Here is a 19,664-nt window from a genome sequence, read left to right on the forward strand (position 1 = left end):
ACTTAGAGATGACCAAACAAACATTCAAAGGTTACAATGTTTATTTCTCAGGTCTAAATCAAATCATAATTTGAGTTACTAATTGAACGAACGATACTTTTTTTTAATGAGATCAGTGATGTCCAGCCTAAGAAAATTGACATCTTCACCCTTTATTCAAATTATTACAATTTTGTTAAAGTTTTTGTAAGAATGTTGCATAGTTTTTTAGTCTGTTTTTGTGATGACGCAATGACGTATACCAAATTGTGCAGTCATAATTTTTGGTCTGGCTGCCATACTAGGAAATTATGAACACGTGTAAAAACAAGAGAGAACTAACAAAATATCAATAAATTGAGCTGCATCGCTATTTGCTAACAACACAGCCTCATCAGCTGATCTGCTCCAACTGAGCTGCATTAGCTGGTTAACTCACCTCGAAGCTAAATGGCTCGCTCAAACAGGGCGCCCTATTTAAAGCACTTCAGTTGCATCCCGTCTACTTGTTTGCTGTTTGCTTTGCTGCTGCCCGCCACCTCCCCTGCTCCTCCTGTCGTGTATAACATGGCATTTGCTTATGTCATTGCTGCCTGCTCTGTTCATGGGGGAATAATGTAGCTTTCCCAGTCCTAAACTGTGTGAGCATTCCCTTATGCTGCTGCTGTCCTCTGACTCTCTGCTATTTCATGGTGCTCATGAAAGGTCAGAGGACTCCCTGAACAGAGCCATACCGCCAAATTTAATTAAGAATGATCAACTTGAATTGCAATTTATTCAATAGAAATTCTTAATAATTTTTATTGTCTGTGTGTTCTTGACTTTATGGACCTGACAGAACTGATATTGTTGTAGTCAATTTATGCATTTTCCTTTTTGATTTTATGCATTTTCCTATGCTTTTTTGTTTTTGTGCATTAAAATTAAACCTGTAGCTTTTCCCCTTTTTATTGGTTTAGTGTTTTATTCTTCCCTCACATTTAACATATTTAAAATATATAATATTTAATATTTTGATGGTCACATTTGCAGGGTCATTAAAAACAAATTCTCAAACCAATCCTCTCCTGACATCACTTTAGGCCACTAGTGTATATAAAGAAATGGGTAAAATTTGATAAATGAGAAGATTCAACCACTTCATCAGATCCTTCATCGCCATTTTTATTCTTTCCACAAACCATTGAACATAGACTGGATTGTGGAATTGGACTAATCACACATCTTGCCTGTCCACGCTGAACATGATTTTCTATATACTAAATGGAGGCTCACATACCTGCATATATAATCATCAGTTAGTACTATTTTATGAAACTAAATGCTCTTAGGATGGATAAACAATCAAACAGCAGAAGAAAAATAACAATAATTTGGTTGTTGTTTTTTTGTTTTTTAATATAAATCTATGAATATTAGCTGCTAAGCCCCATTTGCAAAGAATACAAATGTTTAGGTTTAGCATTTGTACTTCAGCAAGAGATTGCTGCAAAAAAGCTCACCCATCCACACGTGAGAAACAGAGCATGCTAAAAGCAATCGCCTTTCCTGTGAATGTGATGTCATGTCTCATCCGTACACATCTCTTTCACGTGCACACAATCAGAAGTTCCTTGGTGACATCTAGGAGTTGGCAAAGAGCCATAAGCCATTTGCAACAAAGGCAACAGTGGCAAGAAACCAAAACTCCATCAGTGACAGAACGGAGAAAAAAACCTTGGGAGAAACCAGGCTCAGTCGGGGGCCAGTTCTCCTACATCAGCACCTAAAATAACCATTCAATTTTCATGAGGTACAAATGTAATTTTCTGTGTGCTAAGCTTGCTGTATTGCCTCCTGCAGAAACAGACAAAATTGTGCAGTGTACCAGAGTGCACCCCTTCCACAACCTCTCTCGTGTGGTAATGTTTTTGTTTGTTGGCGCAGAAGGGAAAATGTAGAAGTCGGAAAATTCTGAACTGCTGCAGTATGTGTACATGGGCAAAAAAGATCTGCATTTTATTATAATTATTAGTATTATTTTAGATTTGAACCAGAGTGAGCCAGGACTGCTAAGATGCCCCTTAAAAAAAGTGCACTCATTTGGCTCATTTGTCTTGTCGATATCACATCATGCTTGAAAATGTTGACAATAAAACCCCAAATGAGATTCAACCCTACATATGGAGGACAAGCTGTTCTGGGTGATATAACAGTGGATTGGTCAGCCATGGTGGCATCTGTGACCAGTCAGAGCTCTGGAAAACACAAATGAAAGACACTGATGTGACTTGACTGTGAAGGCAGAGAGCTGACGCGCCGCTGGGCTTTTAATAAACTCCAGCACATGTGCTCATTGTTGTTTATTTGTCAAAGATCAGAATAAATAATATTGATATAATATAAGTATTTATTTTTAAAATTATATATTACAATTATATTAAACAATTTTAAAGGATTAATAATAATACACAGATAATTATGATTATATTATTATTAATGTAATAATAATAATAATTATTATTATTTTTGTCATTGAACATTTTAATATATAAAATGTAAAAAATATGGATTTATTATATAACATTTCATGTATTTAGTAAAACACTTTGTTTTTAAAGGACACAATCAAAACACTAGCTGGTGAAACCATCAAAAGATCAAAGCCAGTTTCCTATGTGTTTCTTCTTACTAACATCAGTAGTTCTTCTTTTTTCTTTCTTTCTTCTTCTTCTTCTTAGTTACTACATTATATCATTCACAATAAAAGACTACCCCTGTCATTACAAACAAGCAATACATATTTGTTTGACCTCAGAAACACCTCCTCTTTGACAATAGCAGCTCTCGTTGGGTCTATGTTAATAATAATCATCTTAGGGGAGAATTTCTGTGTTTTCATTTTACAGTGATGGACCCTCTAGTATTATAATCATACATAATGATACAAGAAACGCTGAGACAGAAGAAATGCAGTGTGTGAAAATTGCTTTGAGAAGATTTGGCTTTCTCTTGACACCCTATGAGAACAAATATATTTACGCTTTTCTCTCAAGGGAAATAAGAGGGCTTTAATATATCCTATAATATCTGATGTGGGATGGATGCATGCTGCTAATAAAGTCTTAATCATTATAAAGTGCTAAGCCTTTTCCCAGAAACATGTACAATGTGTTTATAATTGTGGTGTCTTATGTGTTGCAGTGTTCTCATAATGAATCACTCTTGGTAATGAAATTTTTGATATATCATTGTGTGGAAAAAAGCAGACTGTCAAATGTCCAAGCTAATCAAACAAATCCTCATCAAAGGTCAACGCAAATCAATATTCTAATGTTATCAGTTTGTGTGCATTTAATCCCTCTGTTCTTTGTTCAGCCTTGTTTATGTTTGTTTTTTTGTTTGTTTGTTTGTTTGTTTGGTAGTGGGTGAGTTTGATTCCTTATTCTCCTGTCTCTTTCCAAGTAAAGACTTTGTTGATGAAATTCCTGCGTCGTGCGAACATTGCAGCCACATTACGTTACAGAACTGAACTCAGAAAGGATTTAAAATATGGACTCGCTTGCCGTCCTTGCTCGGCCTCGAGCAGAAGGACCATCACCTCGAGGAACACACGAAAGATTTTCTCGATCTGGCATGCCTGACCCATTACCCGGACTGCTCAAATATTATTTTAATCATTATTTTAATAAATATTTCTACAATTATGAACAAATCATTATTTTAATAAACTTTTTTAAAATGTTAATCATTTTAAATATTATTACAATTTAAACGATTTAAAAATCAAATTATATAAAGACATAAATATATAATTTCATATATAACGCAAATAATTGTGCTCTGCATGAAACCATGAAATTACGGATCGCTTTGGAGACAGAAGCACAGTGCTTGCGTTGTCCTTGGTGATGAACTCTATTTGACCTCAGGGGAGCAGAAATTGAATATAAACTCAAGGTCAAAACTTTAAGCTTTTATATTTCACATCAAAGTCTGGCTCAAGACAAACTGAGAGTTCTTTGACCCACTTTGCTTTTGTTTAAAATACATTTCATTAGCACTGGAATCACCCAGGGAAAACATTGCCTCTCTAAAAAAATGCACTCAAGACACGATTTCTGCATCTTAATAACCTCCAACTATAATTCTGGGACCTTGTTATCCAACCAAAAATTCAGTTGTGAATTTGAAAATTACTCAGCATGTCTCTCTCGCTGTGTAGTTATCAGAGCACTCTTTTGAGCCTTCATGCTCTGCTGGTCTTCCTGCGAGTGATGGCCTCTAGTCCATTAATTACCCCCACAAATAATTGGTGTTTCCAACACTGCATGGAATGCAAAAATGTCATCTCGCTTGGGTAATTTCTGCTGACTAATGGATACATAAATTATTAACTATTCACTCAGCTGACCGATCAAGTGCTCTCCGCTTGGCCCTTGAGGTGGACTCACTTTAGATATCATTCATTTTAAATGAAAGCAACTATGTCCAATTATGAAGATGTGCCACCCTATGGGATCAAGCGGTCTGACAGCATAACAACATGAAAACTTGAGTGAGACATTCGAGAAGCGCAATGGTCACCCTCCTAAAAAAGTTTGTGCGTATTGTTGTAAAGGGATAGTTCACAAGTGGCACATAGCGGAATTACCAAAATACAGCATATTTTGCAAACGCCCCTTTCGTGCCCACCACACACCAGCTTATTGGTGGAGAGGAGAGAGAGTGATGAAGCCAATCAGTATATGGGGATGATTGGGAGGCCATGATGGAAAGAGGCCAAGGGGAAAATTTGGCCAGGATGCCAGGGTTAACCCCTACTCTTTTTCCTAAGGACATCCTGGGATTTTTAATGACCACATAGAGTCAGGACCTGGGTTTAACGTCTCATCTGAATGGTGCTCTTTGACAGTATAGTGTCCCGATCACTATAGGTTCCACACTATAGGGCGTTAGGTCCCACACAGACCACAGGGTGAGCACCCCCTACTGGCCTCACTAACACCTCTTCCAGCAACAACCTGGTTTTCTCAGGAGGTATCCCATCCAGGTACTAACCAGCCTCAACCCTGCTTAGCTTCAGTGGGCAACCAGTCTTGGGCTACAGGGTATGGCTGCTACGCCCCATAGTCACGCCCCAAACCCTTGCTATAGGTTGAGCTGGAAGGAAATTGACAGATCTTGGCGGACCGCTCTCAATGACAACTTGATTTTGTCCATCAGGAATTGATTAGATGGTTGGAACGTTGTAGTTTGCTATCCTTGCACCAGAGAAGACAATAAATATTGCTGCAAGTGGGAGGTTATATTGATTAAAGATTATGAGGGTACGTTCATTTAATTTCATGGTGACTTTAAAGCAGCAACATTTCAACCTTCATAATATATTTCCAAGTCTCTTGTGATGGTACATCGACTTACAATAGGTTGAATGACACGTCTGCCATAGCCTGACGGGGTCTGTAGCGTTTTTAATCATACTTTTAAACTTCGGGTTTCGGGTAGTAACCGGCGAACAAAGAGAACTACAAAATTCGACTGCTTTACGGCATATACGTCACTTCCACCACCACCCCCACTTCCTTAAAATCGGACGTGCGAGCCAAACTTGCGTTTGTTTGCCAAATGTTATAGTCATGGCCGAAGCAGCACAGAAAAGCAAGAAAGCAAAGGTTTTGTCGGAGGAAAGCAAAAAGAAGAAACGAGAAAGTGATCGCATTAAAGGCAGAACGAGGATCAACATTGTTTCTCGCTGGCGTGAGCTGAAGGAGGAGGAGGGGTGCCCGATGCCACCCGTCCCGGTTTTCCAGGGATTGTTCTCCTTTTTTGAGCAACAGTCCCGGAAAAATTATATTCTTTCCCGGGACAAGAATTGTCCCGTTTTTCTGTGAAAATGTACTTCTAAAGTAGAATTTCCTGGTTTCAAATTAAACCGTTTCCGTCTACTGTGTTTTCTTCATAGTTGTGTACAGTACATCCAATCCTGTGTCCGTAAACGGGTAAAAACCATGGTAAAAACGGGTAAAACAGTGGATTGGCCAATGCCAGGCGTTTACTTTTATTTGATTGGAAGCTCAACTTATATCGCCTAGCAACTGCCTGTGCTGTCGGTCGGTCACGCGCGCGCATCAACACACATCCAAGATGATACAGTGTGAGTTAGTTGCTAGCTATCTTTTTAAAAACTGTCTATTTACATCTATTGTGTGAAATGGGGGGAGAGACGGACGAAGAGGATAACACAACAAAATCGGATGAGCCACCAGTGTCAAAGAAAATAGGCCTACTATTTACAACCTACAACTCAGACCCCAAAAAATTATAATAATCTGAGTGTCCCGGTTTTTCACAAATCAAAGGCAACCCTATGCCCGACCGATGCGGACTTTCAAATATCAAATGAAAGCCTATGTCTAAAGGGCGTGTACAAGTTTGGTAGGGGCTACATTCTTGCAAGTAAATATATAAGATGTACAAAATTATATTTTAGGATACCTAACATGTCTGTGATATTTGTTTATTTGTCTTGCCTCAAGCTATAATGCAAATCGATTTGTAAAATTTGCAGATTCATCTGTGGTAGCTTGATATTATAATATTGACGATATATGGTTATTATCTACCACTCAAACATTGCATTGAAGTATCATATAGATTCAGTAAAACGGTAACCAATAGTCTAACGTTACTATAATGACGCTGGCTTGTAAACGTGAGCAAATTTGTCGTTTGAAAAAAAAAGAAAACCCATGAAATTATATTCATATGACATGCTGGAATATATGCCACTGTACCTGGGATGAAGACATTTCACACGCGACGCAAGCAGAACACCTGCATGTGAACTCCTCCTACACTGTTCAGGGCTATCATGGTTGTCAACAAATGCACCTGCATGTATGACAGAGTTTTCGACAGTAGTAGAGGACAATACTGTTTCCCAACTCTAGGGGGACCCCGAGAGCAAAAGTTACCTGTTGTTGCTTTAAGAAACAGAGAGCATTTTACTTTGAGCTTCATGCCTTCCTCTCCAGCCAGTTCTTCTTCTGCAACCGGTTCACTGAATCAGTGAGTTGAATCTGTGAACTGAATCATTCAAATTTGAGAATTAACCATTCCAAAAGCTTTTGTGAACCTATAAACTGATTCACTGCTTATGATTTATTCAACAATCACACATATTTTAAGTCTCAGAACAATGCTCGTCCCTAGTTGACAAAAATTGCTATGCTATAATTTACATTCAACGTATACAACTACAGCTAATAAAAATGCCCTCAAAACAGCAAAATAAACTAATAATCCCACAATTTCTCTTCACTAAAAGCTTCTTTATAATAGACTTTCAATTGTATCTACATTCCCTACCATGGGAGGTAATGCATTTTTAAAACCATTAGATGAGTTGCAAACCAATGAATCAATAATTTAGACATTTCACATGGCAAGCATCCACTCTCATTGGTTAAGACAAGCCTTAACAAAATGTTTTCCATTAGAGAGGACATGCACTCTATATAGAGTACTCTTTAGTGACAGCAATTTTAAAGGGCTAAGTGCTAATTGGGTTATACAGCATAACATGTCAATTTTATTTATTTGTATTTTTTCTATTTTTTTATTAGAGTTGGAGAATGGATTATATTATATTATATTATATAATATTATATTATATTAATGTAAACATCCAATCTAATGTCTTTCATTAATCCTACAATGATACCGAGGCATCAGAAGGAATGATGGTGATACCATAAGTTAGCACATTTAAACACAAGAATAAGTGCAATTACACTATTCTCAATTAGTCTGTTGGACCGAACAAGGTGTCATGTAACATAACTCATCTGGAATGTTCCATTACAGTCTGATGCAGGGACTTTCACGTCAACATCTTCAAAGAGGAAAGAATGTGATAGAAACTACTGCACAGACCCACAAATAAAATAAAATAAAAGTTCTCCACTGTCTCATGCCTTGTGCATCACTTTATGCTCATAGATCAGCTCTGAGGGCGGCATCCATAATTTAAGGTCTGCAGCCGTGGAAGTTCAAGATGGGAAAGTGGTGTTGCATTTTTCATTAAATTCGGAGAGACAGTGAAAGAAAATAGAAGACTTGTCAAAGCCTGATGTCTGGAAATGGGGATTAATGCAGAAAAGCATGTGCTATCGGGTCCCCAGCGCTCTACCTTCAGGGCTCCTCTGCTCCTGCCCTCCTTTGTTGAGCAGTGCACATAATGAATGATTTAGATGGAATTAGGAATGTAAAAACGCTTTGAGTCAGATTGTGTTTGTTTCAGATTTTGGGAGGTATATGGTGTATTGACTAGCTGCGGCATTATTAATTGCTGTATTCGCTTTCTGCTTTATTTTCATATCCCTTTATTTAGGGGTATAAGCAATAAAGCTGGTGGGCCCTATTACTTTTGCAGGGAGTTTCTGTTTATTTTATTTTTTTAAGTATTCTTCATGTGTAAATGGCTATAACTATGTCCCTATATGCTGAAAAGTCACCAAATCTCGCATTCAGATAATAATAATCTCAAACTGAAATAAAAAAAGCCATTCTTCTGAAAAATATGAGATGAAGATTATTTGCATCTGTAGAGACATTTTCATACAACTGGATATGAGAAGTTATAACAGTTAAAAATGAGCTGATATCAATTTTCAGATGCATTAATTGATTTTGAATGTACACCTCAAAATAGTGATCATGATCATATGAGCAACCACTATGTTTATTCAGACGCATAACATGGCAAACATACAGTTTCATGAACATCTCATAAACGTCATGGGGCTAGATATATCTGACCTCATTGCACGACTGCAGGTCATTGTCACAATCTGGATCTATGAGCTGTGGAATGAGTAAGTAAAATGCGGTTTGTTGCCGGGTATTACTTTCTTGTCAGGCACAGTTTATGGGTTTCATAAATTGTTCATGGCTGGCTCCTAATACACACAGAAGTCTCCTACATCACTGCTAAAGAACAAGGGATAGCCAATGTCATTCAGTACAGAATGCAATATTTCAGTTACACCTGCTCATGTGGAGATTAGACCACAATTCAAGAGTGTGTGATGGGCAAAGCATTAAATACAAAAATAATTATAAAAATAAATAAATAAATAAAGGTCATGAGGCAACCAGTTTTTTTTCGAAGTGTAAAAAGGATTGAAGAAACACATTAAAAACATAAGTACAAATATGATTGAAAACAATAGTTCTGTATTGTGAAAAGGAAGTTCTGAAATCAACATGTAGAGGTCAGATTTCCTTAATGGAGGTCCTTAATGCACAGTAGTGCTCATAATTGTACATTTCCTTGCAAACAATTTTTTTACCTTTTTTTAATTGTATTTAGCGTAGTTGTTTATGCGACCATGTGGAAGCTTAACAAGTATTTACGTAGCCTAATCTCTCCATCCATCCATACGTCTGCAAACTTTAGGCTACCTTGTTGTGGTACAGGGGTCCAAAAATGGACTATGCAAAATACATACAGGGCAGATGACCAAGATGCAAATGATAGCATATCCCCTCAAAAGAGCTTGTTGAACCCCTAAAGGGTGACCCAGGAAGTGGAGAATAGGCTACTGTGATACAAATCACCATTGTTCCCATGTGCTAATGCATTTAACCCCAGGTTGCTCCAGGGGTGGGCAGTATCTGCAATTAGCGAGGCACAACGGATAAATGCTAAATGACTATTAGTCTAACATTTGCTGACATCTTCCTTTTTGCCAACAAAGCTGCTGATTAGCCTACCAGATAATCAGATCAACTGTTGAGCAGACAGTCCTAATGGTGCTAAATAAGTTAGCCTAGTGTTAACATTGGTGGAATGTTTCTGTTTTATAATAAATTTCAATTATGTTAAAAAAGGGTTATGATTGGTGAAAATGCTTTCCACAAGGACACGTTCTTCATTTCATGTCACAGTAGCAATTTCCGATCATTCGCCTGGCGCTATGCCATGTGATGTGTATATGCTTGATGTTGCTTCAAACATAAATTATATAGCCTAATATAACTACTACATTCATCTAATTTTTAGTTATAAAAAAAAATCTAGAACCTGCTGAATATGTGCTTGATTTTACCCTTTTCCAATTTATGCCGTTGGTCACACGGCTGAGATAACAGCGCCATCTAGTGTTGTGTTTTCTAGCTGCAGCCGCCAGAATGAAACTCCCCTGTGCACATACATGACGTCATGGACAGCGTCACTCAAACACAAACTGTAGCCATACAACCATACATACAACAGGGACACGGCAACTACAACAACAAATGATTGTTGCTAATAGTGACCTTCCGTTCAGCCAAACCACATAAGACAGTTCATGTTAGTTTCATCAGGTCACTCGGAAATCGAAGAAAATGTCCTGTGCAGTGTCATTCAAACGTCTGAACAATATTATCCTTTTATTACATTTTTGAAATAATTACCCTCTCACTTTCATGTAAATTATTAAGGCTTATTGAGCTGTTAACCTGAGACAGACTTGAACATTACATTGTCTATAGGCCTAATTTAAGCATTAATGAATATGTAATGCTTGTATGTGTATTTTGTCTGCATTTTCAGCTTTCATATAAATGAATGAAGTTCTACATTATTTAATTGTTAAACTCGTCAAAGTTACACCATAATAAAATAGGGTCAATCTATAAAAAGGGTGCAAACCCGCTTATTCCAACAAATAAACAGAAGATGCTGTTGTTGTTTTTTTCTATTTATTTTCTGAGGATTGGGGTTTTGTGCAAATGCAGTTTATAAAGTTATAAAGTTTACAAATGCAAATGTTTAAGCTTTCATTCAGTAGCAATTTATGTACACATGGAATGGGGTTGTTATTAAGATATTATTTTCAAAAATGTCCATGTTAATGAGTCAAAATAAACTTTTTAAAATAAAGAATCAGACAGATCTTGTATTATTATAATTAAAATCATTTAAAATAGTAAAATATGACAATGAAACATTTAGCTGAACTTTAGCTTTTGCTGAAGTTCGTTTAATAATGTATTTTTGTTTAGTGCATATTTTCATTTTGTTCACAAAATTTCGTTTCAGACTGACAGACCCCTGAACTATTGTTGACTTATTTTCTGTGTTAGAATATAAATGACCACAAGAGGGCAGTTGAGCATCAGTTACTGAAGCACTTCACAACAAATACAGCCCATGCCAATGACAAAACTCACAAGAATCACAGTGATTTGAAATATTTTCCATCTACGAGTTATAGATAGGTTTACATCAAATAAAGGTTTAGATTGTCAGGAAGGTTTTGCAATCACTCGTGCCTCTGGCTTTCACCGGACCAGTTGAGCAAAACTCACAAATATGCATTACATACATGTGCAAATTCTAGTGCTATGACAATAGATATTAAAGATCAATATAATTACTGAACAAACAAGAATCACTGTTTTAATCATTAAAGTTGCTGTTATCAGGCTCATTTGGGTGTGACACATTCTGTTTTCGTTAAACAAAACATACACACTTGATGTGAATATACAAATGTAACTTTAATAACTTAGCCCATAACTTTTGCAAGTTTTTTTTTTAAAATGGCAACTGTGGTTTCGTATGATGTTCTGGATAATCTAGACTATTTTACTTTCCAACTTGACTTTTACAAAATGTTAGCTTTACTCTCTGACCTTTAAATAAATCAAATGCCTTACATGTCAATTCAATCAATTAACTTTTTTTGAGCAATCAACGTTAGATGCTTGTCAAATTAATCATAAAATCAATAACCAAATAGCCAATACTCATATTACAGAAACAAAAAGCAAATTCTCTGAAACATTTGTAACTAAATATGTCCGCATAAAGCAGTTTGATTGGGGTTTGACAACATACACTCCACATCATGATTCCCCACCACCAGCGTTTTCTGAAATTCCAAAAACTCATTAATCTAGAAGTGTCAACATGAGGATCATATCAACTAATTGGTCATTCTACATAAAACATCTTATATCAAGAAACAAAGACAAGGGGGAAAGAAAATGCATACCGTTAGATGAAAGGTGATGTATGAGAGAAAAGGAGCACACACTAATCGCCCAGGGACTCATATTGACATATATTTCTACTTCTAAGAGGGTAAGTATCCAGCTTGACTTCTATACATCAGTACAAAGCGGGACCGTACACGTGCAGCTCTCCAAATCCTCTGGCCTGGATTTGAAAAGCACTTAAAGGACACTTCAATTTCAAGACGACACGGTTTTTCTCTACTTCAGTATACCTCTCCTGAGACAGCCATTCTCATAGCACAAAGACTCACCCCTAAACCAAATCACAACAGCCTTGAAATGTAAAATGTCAACAATTGCACCATTTTATCATAAGCCTCGCTTCCCCTTGCATTTCTTTTTATGTCTATATGGTTCCTAAAAAAAACAGGTCTGGCTGAATGCATTAGTGCAAAATCATTATTACAACTATCTCAAGTTCACACAAACATTTAGATCAGCAGCAGCTTCAATTACGACCAATAATGTTGCACATTGAGTGCAAAGAAAAATAAACTGATGGGAAATTAGATGATGCTGACATTATTATCTGAAAACAAATTAAAAATGGTTAGCTTGGCACTACTAGAAAATGCAACTAGTTGGTACAGTGAATTAAAATAGCCTATTAGATGTTGTAATCCTGTAGTTTATATGTTTCCAATAAACTGGATACTGACAGCATCATACAACTCAAAACATGATGCGGTCACTTGACTGATGAGATTCATTTTGTGGTAAGCGCAAAAAAAAAAACCGAGTCAACATGCATGGAGCGACAAGCCTCCACAGTATGAATATGCAAGTGTACTGCGCTCCTGGTTTCCTTTTGAGGGAACGCAAATGTTGAGGATTAAGTGGCTTTTATTTCAAGCAGCACAAAGCATACAGAACAAGAACTGAGCTCAGAGCATTCTGTTGCGTTTATGGGTTGGGGAGTCTGTGATGACGTCGGCGCACTGGACCGAGGTCCGCTTCCTGGTGCCCGCGCTGCCAAGGTGGAGGGCCATCTCCTCCGATATGAAAGTGTTCAAGTCCACATCGTGCAGTCCATTCCGCCTGCGCCCCGCATTTGAGCTTCCGCTGACGTGAGTCGGAGAGCCGGGAGTGCTTGAGCGGACACTGATGCCGGCCATTGCTCCACTTAGACCTGGAAAAGAAACCAGATTTAATTTACCATTATCACTTGCACCTTTTCCAAATGTCAATGCCACCCATTAGCTACCCATAATAATGATACATTTTAAACATGTTGTGGCTGTTATTTACAAATCCTCTAAATAAGAGATGGTAACAACTGTAGGTAATGTGAAGGCAACTTCATGTTTCTAGTGTATTACTGTGATGCAATGTTTGTAGAGGTATGACACGCTGTGCTTGAAAATAAACCTTAAGGTCCTTTCAACCAGATATCTTACTCTAAAAATACTAGTATGGAACGTACAGTCATGCAAACCTTGTACTTGAACCATGTGAGGGTCAATGGACAAAATTATCTTTTAAATGTCTGACAGCATACACTAAGATTTCTCAACTTGACAAAAACATGAATGTAAATATGGAAATAAAATATATAAAATACTCATTTACATGCTGGCATTAATCTTTCATTGATGAATATATATTCCTAAAAAGAACAGCATTTATTCAAAATAGAAATCTTTTCTAACAATATATTTTTACTATCACTTTTTATCAATTTAACACATCCTTGCTGAATAAAACTATTAACTATTCTTTCAAAAAAGAAAAAAAATGACTGACCCCAAACTTTTAAATGGTAGTGTATATTGTTACAAAAGATTTCTATTTTAAATAAATTCTGTTCCTTTTTAACTTTGTATTCCTTAAAGAATCATCAAAAAAAGTATCACATGTTATAAAAAAAAATATTAAGCAGTACAACTGTTTTCAACATTGATAATAAATCATCATATTAGAATGATTTCTGAAGGATCATGTGACACTGAAGACTGAAAATTCAGCTTTGCATAACAAAAATATATATATATTAAAGTATATTAAAAAAGAATATCGATTATTTAAAATTGTAATAATATCTAACAATATTACTGTTTTTTAATATTACAAATTTTCTGTATTTTTGATCAATTAAATGCAGGCTTGATGAGCATAAGATACTTCTTTCAGAAACACTAAAAACAGTAATGTTTCCAAACTTTTTACCAGTACTGTATGTATGTATGTATATATATATATATATATTATATATATATATATATATATATATATATATATATATATATATATATATATATATATATATATATATGTATATGTATATGTGTATATATATATTATATATATATATATATATATATATATATATATATATATATATATATATATATATATATGTGTGTGTGTGTGTGTGTGTGTGTGTGTGGGGAGGAGAAAATATATACCGGTAAATAACCACCATATGTATTCTACAAAGTGCAGTCACTAAATGTTGAGACATGTCATATGGTAATCATGTTCAGTCAGCTGTATCTTAACTGTGATCGGGCAGTAATATTTACCATGTAGTGCTATGGCCTCACAGAAGGGCTGTAAATCAGTCTCGACAGATGATACGGAGTCCGACGAAGGTGGTCGGTTAGGAGAATGGACAGTCAGTTTGGGGGCAGCTCTAGAAGTCCTTGGTGGTGGTGCTTTACCACAAAGGAAACTAATCAAATCTTCCCGTCGTATAGTTCTCCTTCGCTTTTTGACCCAGGCCAAAACATCTTTATTACGTCGCTGATGACCAATCTGGATTCCTAAGTCAAAGCTTCTCTTATGTGCATCAACACTCTCTGTTGAACAGATTACATTCATTTAATTATTTATGCAATTTATACAACAAACAACAGTGTGGGGTACCAGATATCTGCAAACTCAAATCTTTAATACCTTTGTAAAGATTGGTCACTGCTGTTGCAGCGTTCTGAAACGGAGACCACAATGACAGTCCTTGCTGATGACAGACTCGATCTGCAAGACAGGAATAAATCAGGGGCGCTCATGTGACCTTAAAGACAATAGAGATTACTCAAATAAATTAGGTCCATAAATGTATTCAGACAGGATTTCTATTGCTAACCTTTACACTATAAGACTGGGGAAATCACGGTTTTCTAAATGTGTAGACAATACATGTCAAATTAATCTGGTTTTGCAATGGATTAAGCTATGTCCATGCTATTTTTAAAGAGACAATAAAGGGTTAGTTCACCCAAAATTGTTAATTATCCCACAATTTACTCATCAAGTCATTCTAGGTGTATATGATTTTCTTCTTTCAGCCAAACAAGTTATTAAAAAATATCCTGGCTCTTCGCAGTTTTATAATGGGAGTGAATGGTACCTTGTTTTTTGAAGCCCAAAAAAGCACATCCATCCATCCATCCATCATAAAAGTAATCCATACGGCTCCAGGAGGTTAATAAAGACCTTCTGAAGCAAAATGTTTTTGTAAGATAACCATATTTATAACTTTATAAACTTTAATCACTGGGTTCCGGTAACGGCCCAACGAGAGTCTAGCTCCGGCGGAAGAGTGACCTCTGACCCGATGCATGATGTAGGATGTAGGCGTAGCGTAAGCTTAGGTGAGAGTAGACACCTCTCGCGGTTCAAACAAATTGGGCCGGGCAACAAACTCAAGATCCTACCACATTTCTCTAGAAAAATTCTCGTTTTGGACCTCTAATTTTTGTGACTGGTGTTTTGTTTTGTTCTATACCCTGCGCTTCAGCGTTCGTCAATACATCATGCGTTGGGTCAGAGATCACTCTTAGGCCGAAACTAGACACGTATACGGACGCCAGTGATTGTAGTTTATAAAGTTATAAATAAGGATATTTGTATTACTAAAATGCATCGCTTCTCTTCAGAAGGCCTTTATCAACCCCCTGGAGCCATATGGACTACTTATATGATGGATGTGCTTTTTTTGGGCTTCAAAAACTCAGGCTCTATTCACTCCCATTATAAAGCTGGGAAGAGCCAGGATGATTTTTATTATAACTCCTATTGTGTTTGGCTGAAAGAAGAAAATCATATACACCTAAAATGACTTGAGGGCGAGTAAATTATGGAATAATTTTAATTTTTGGGTGAACTAACCCTTTAAATGCTTAACCATAAAAATTGCTAATTTATTGCTAAAATAAAATAGGCTACAGTTTCCATTTTATACATTTGTACAAGCAAAAGCTGCAATTAAAAGTATACTTTACATATAAAAGAATATTATTGATTAACAGTCTGTCACTCTAGGTATGGAAAACAATGCAATGAAAATTAATAGTGACTGAGGTACTTAAAAGGCACCTAAAATTCTGTCTAACGTCTGCTTTTGCATTCAAAAGAAATTCTTACAGTTTTATAAAAACCTGAGAGTTAGTAAATAACAAAAGGATATTAATTAAAGGATTAAAGATCATATTTGTTTTTCTCTAGAGGGAAAAAATGAAAAATTCTAACATTTACACATTTTTTTACAAATAGGCCTAATACAAGTTTTTTTTATAAACTGATCAAAATATTATATATATATATATATACACACAGAAACTAAAATTACACTAGATATCCATTTTATATTGAGCTAATACTATAGCATTATTGTTTTTAAATAACTAAATAAAGCAAAAGATGCACTTATCAATTCAGCAGATTATGAAAGAACGATGGAAGCGAATTGTGACCGTTCCTGACAGTACCTAACGTTTTTTTTTTGTGTGTGTGTTTCACATAAAAAAAACTTCACAGAGGTTCGGAACAACATAACAGCTAGTAAATAATGAGTTTTCATTTTAGGGTGAACTAACTAACTTATCCCTTTAAGAGCGAGTTCAGATACTCCTCGTGTAATCCAGACAATGGCTGTGTGCCAAACTCTAGTGAGCACCAACCTGGAAAGATAATGGCAACATAAGTGTGTTCTAACGTGCCTATGTTGCACAAAGGTAGACAGTTGAGTGCACTAGGTTTTGAAACACAGCCACAAAAGGACACAAGCTAGCTCACTAACCGACCGGGCTTTGCCAAAATGTGTGATTTTATAAGACTGTAAAAGGTAAATGTGTTACGCATGAAAATCAGTTACTCCTATACAGATAGTTTAGCCGAAAGGAACAAAAATCTCATATTAAAGGCCCGGGCGAACTAGCCGGCTTTCAGGCTAGCCGGTTAGCAATAGCAAGGCCAATATAATAACGAACAAACTGTCAAACACAGCCAGACCGGCGCGGCTAAAGCTAATTATCATCCACACGCTCGAAAACAAACATAAAACGCAGCTTTTGATGACGTTAGTGGCCAAATGATACCGGTATGTGTTTTTTGATCGAAAGGTGTGGTTCGGTCGAAAAACAGCAAGTTTACGAGATTTTTCTAGACGCGAAATGTCTTTTTAGTCGAGCTGCTGGAAGTCTCAGGGCCGCTGATATGGTCTCTTTCTCTGCCCACAGACCTTTATAAAGTTGCGCCACCGCCGTAGCGGAATTCTGGAAGAGATGCCAGAGTTTTTCCTGGTTCTGGTCCACCGCCTCCTCGTTCGGCTCTTCCCTTTCGGCCTCTGCCAGGCACTGGCGCTCCCATTTGGAGAACCAGTGTTCGGGTCCGTGTTCGTGGATCTCTGCTTCGCTCTCCTCCTTCTTCTCCTCCATGATGAATACTGAGAAACTTCGGTAAACTTCTGCTCGGTTTTTTTTTTTTTTTTTTCTTGCTCTTGTGGGTTAATTCTAGTTCTTGAAATCACGCAACACCCGATCAGTGTCGGTTAATATCCTTATTTCTGGATTTACGGGCCTGAATTAAAACGAAATGAAGTGAAATGTTTTGTCTTTTGTGACGCCGAAATGTAATTACCCAGGACAGTAGCTGTCTACCCCCGGTTAGAGGATCGCTTTTGCCCTGCGCAGTTTCTCGATGTGGGCGGATCATATTTAAACACGCCCACTTCTTTTGCGCATGCCCGTTTCAACGCTGTTGCTCTATGACAGGGATGTTCAACTTCGGTCCTGGAGGGCCACTGTCCTACAGAGTTTAGCTTCAACCCTGACAAAAGCTCTTTTCTAGTAATCCTGAAAACATTGATTAGCTTGTTCAGGTGTGTTTAATTAGGGTTGGAGCTAAACTCTGCAGGACAGTGGCCCTCCAGGACTGAAGTTGAACATCCCTGCTCTATGATTATAGAAAAAAACATGAGAACCAATGGGTGGAGACAGCTTAACATCCAGTTCCCCCTCTGGATATAATGGGTGGAGCTTGAAGGTCCAGCCACACCCTAACCCTAAATCGAATTATGTTGAGCTCCACCCATTATATTCAGGGAGGGGGGGGGGGGGGGTTGGGGGGGGACTGGGGGGGGGGGGGTCTAGACGTCATTTGGCTCTGCAGCGCCAGCGAGCGCCACTTGAAAAGTATCACACTAAACCAAACTGAAGAGTATCGCCTATATAGGCCTACTGTATGTCGTGCTACATGCTAACATTAAAACTTAAAACACGTGTGGTTACGTTTATTAATACTTTTAGATGATCTGAAAGACATCAATGTTAGCAGGCTGTAGGCTAAAGCAGGCCTAATTTAAATGTGATTAATGTCAAATAATTTATTTGACCCACATATGGATTCTTGTAGGTTAAGTTAACAGTGCGGCTTTAGCTGAAAACTTAAATTCTGCTCAAATATGTTTGCTGGATGTAAGAATTTTGCTCAAATAATAATTTTAGAAATATGGAATATCGAAATATGGCTACTTTATTTGAATAGCATTCAGGCGCAGCAACACTAGCGAGGTTATGGGTTTGATTCCCACGAAACACATATTTATAAAATGTACACATTGAATGCAATGTAAGTTGCTTTGGATAAGCCAAATGCATAACTGTAAATTAAAACCAGTCATAGTTATTCTCTTTGTACACTATATGTAAAAAGGTTTGATGGCTGTCATATTGTAGCTGCACAATGTCCACATAAACATGATGAAAGAAGTAAAATATTGTTAACTATTATTAAAGGAAATTCCATCCTAGTAAACTTTGGGAAATATTTTAAAGGATTGTACAAATTCCTGTAAACAAATCATAGCCTATTTGTATTCTAAACCACAAATTATGTCCAATGTAATATTAAACAATACAATGTGGAGACATCTGTCAAGTTCAATTCAGCTACTCCACACATTTCCACTCTTTTGTTTGTATTTATGATGAGCTGAAGTTCATATATGTATAGTTTCTTTTTTAAAAGACTGTATAGTAATTAATGTGCTGCTCACACAGATGCAACATCTGTCAATTCTGTAATCAATTTGCATGATAGTAAATATATTAAATGAATGCAGGGACACTGAAGGGCTCCAGGGAGCAATTGTATTAATGCACACAGTCACCCCAATTACTATGAGCTTTTATTGTGAAATCAAGTAATTATTTCCTCTTGTAAACAAAAGGAGCTTCACTGAGCATAAGTTAATCGAAGAATCAAGACGAGACTGTGCACTTGAATTGGTTTTGTCTAAAATGATTTGGCTGAGAATAAAAGTATTTGAAGCAGAACACAAACACCTTGATCATGTTCATTTATTAACCATATGACAGTCATTACAGAATACAGAGCATTTATTTTTTGTTGAA

General features: G+C 36.7%; 1 protein-coding gene across 1 annotated transcript; it reads right to left on the bottom strand.

Annotated features, from left to right (window-relative positions):
- Positions 1-10,717: 10,717 nt before the first annotated feature.
- hapstr1a (HUWE1 associated protein modifying stress responses a) lies at positions 10,718-18,112 on the bottom strand. Its single transcript, XM_079629313.1, has 4 exons — positions 17,492-18,112; positions 14,926-15,006; positions 14,553-14,828; positions 10,718-13,159 (listed from the first exon to the last, which is right to left on the bottom strand). Exons 1-4 carry the CDS (start codon positions 17,685-17,687, stop codon positions 12,915-12,917), a joined length of 798 nt encoding a protein of 265 aa, XP_079485439.1. The 5' UTR covers positions 17,688-18,112; the 3' UTR covers positions 10,718-12,914.
- Between the last annotated feature and the right edge of the window lie 1,552 nt (positions 18,113-19,664).

Source organism: Phoxinus phoxinus (genome assembly GCF_949152265.1).
Source record: "Phoxinus phoxinus genome assembly, chromosome: 1".
In the NCBI taxonomy this organism is placed as follows: domain Eukaryota; kingdom Metazoa; phylum Chordata; class Actinopteri; order Cypriniformes; family Leuciscidae; genus Phoxinus; species Phoxinus phoxinus.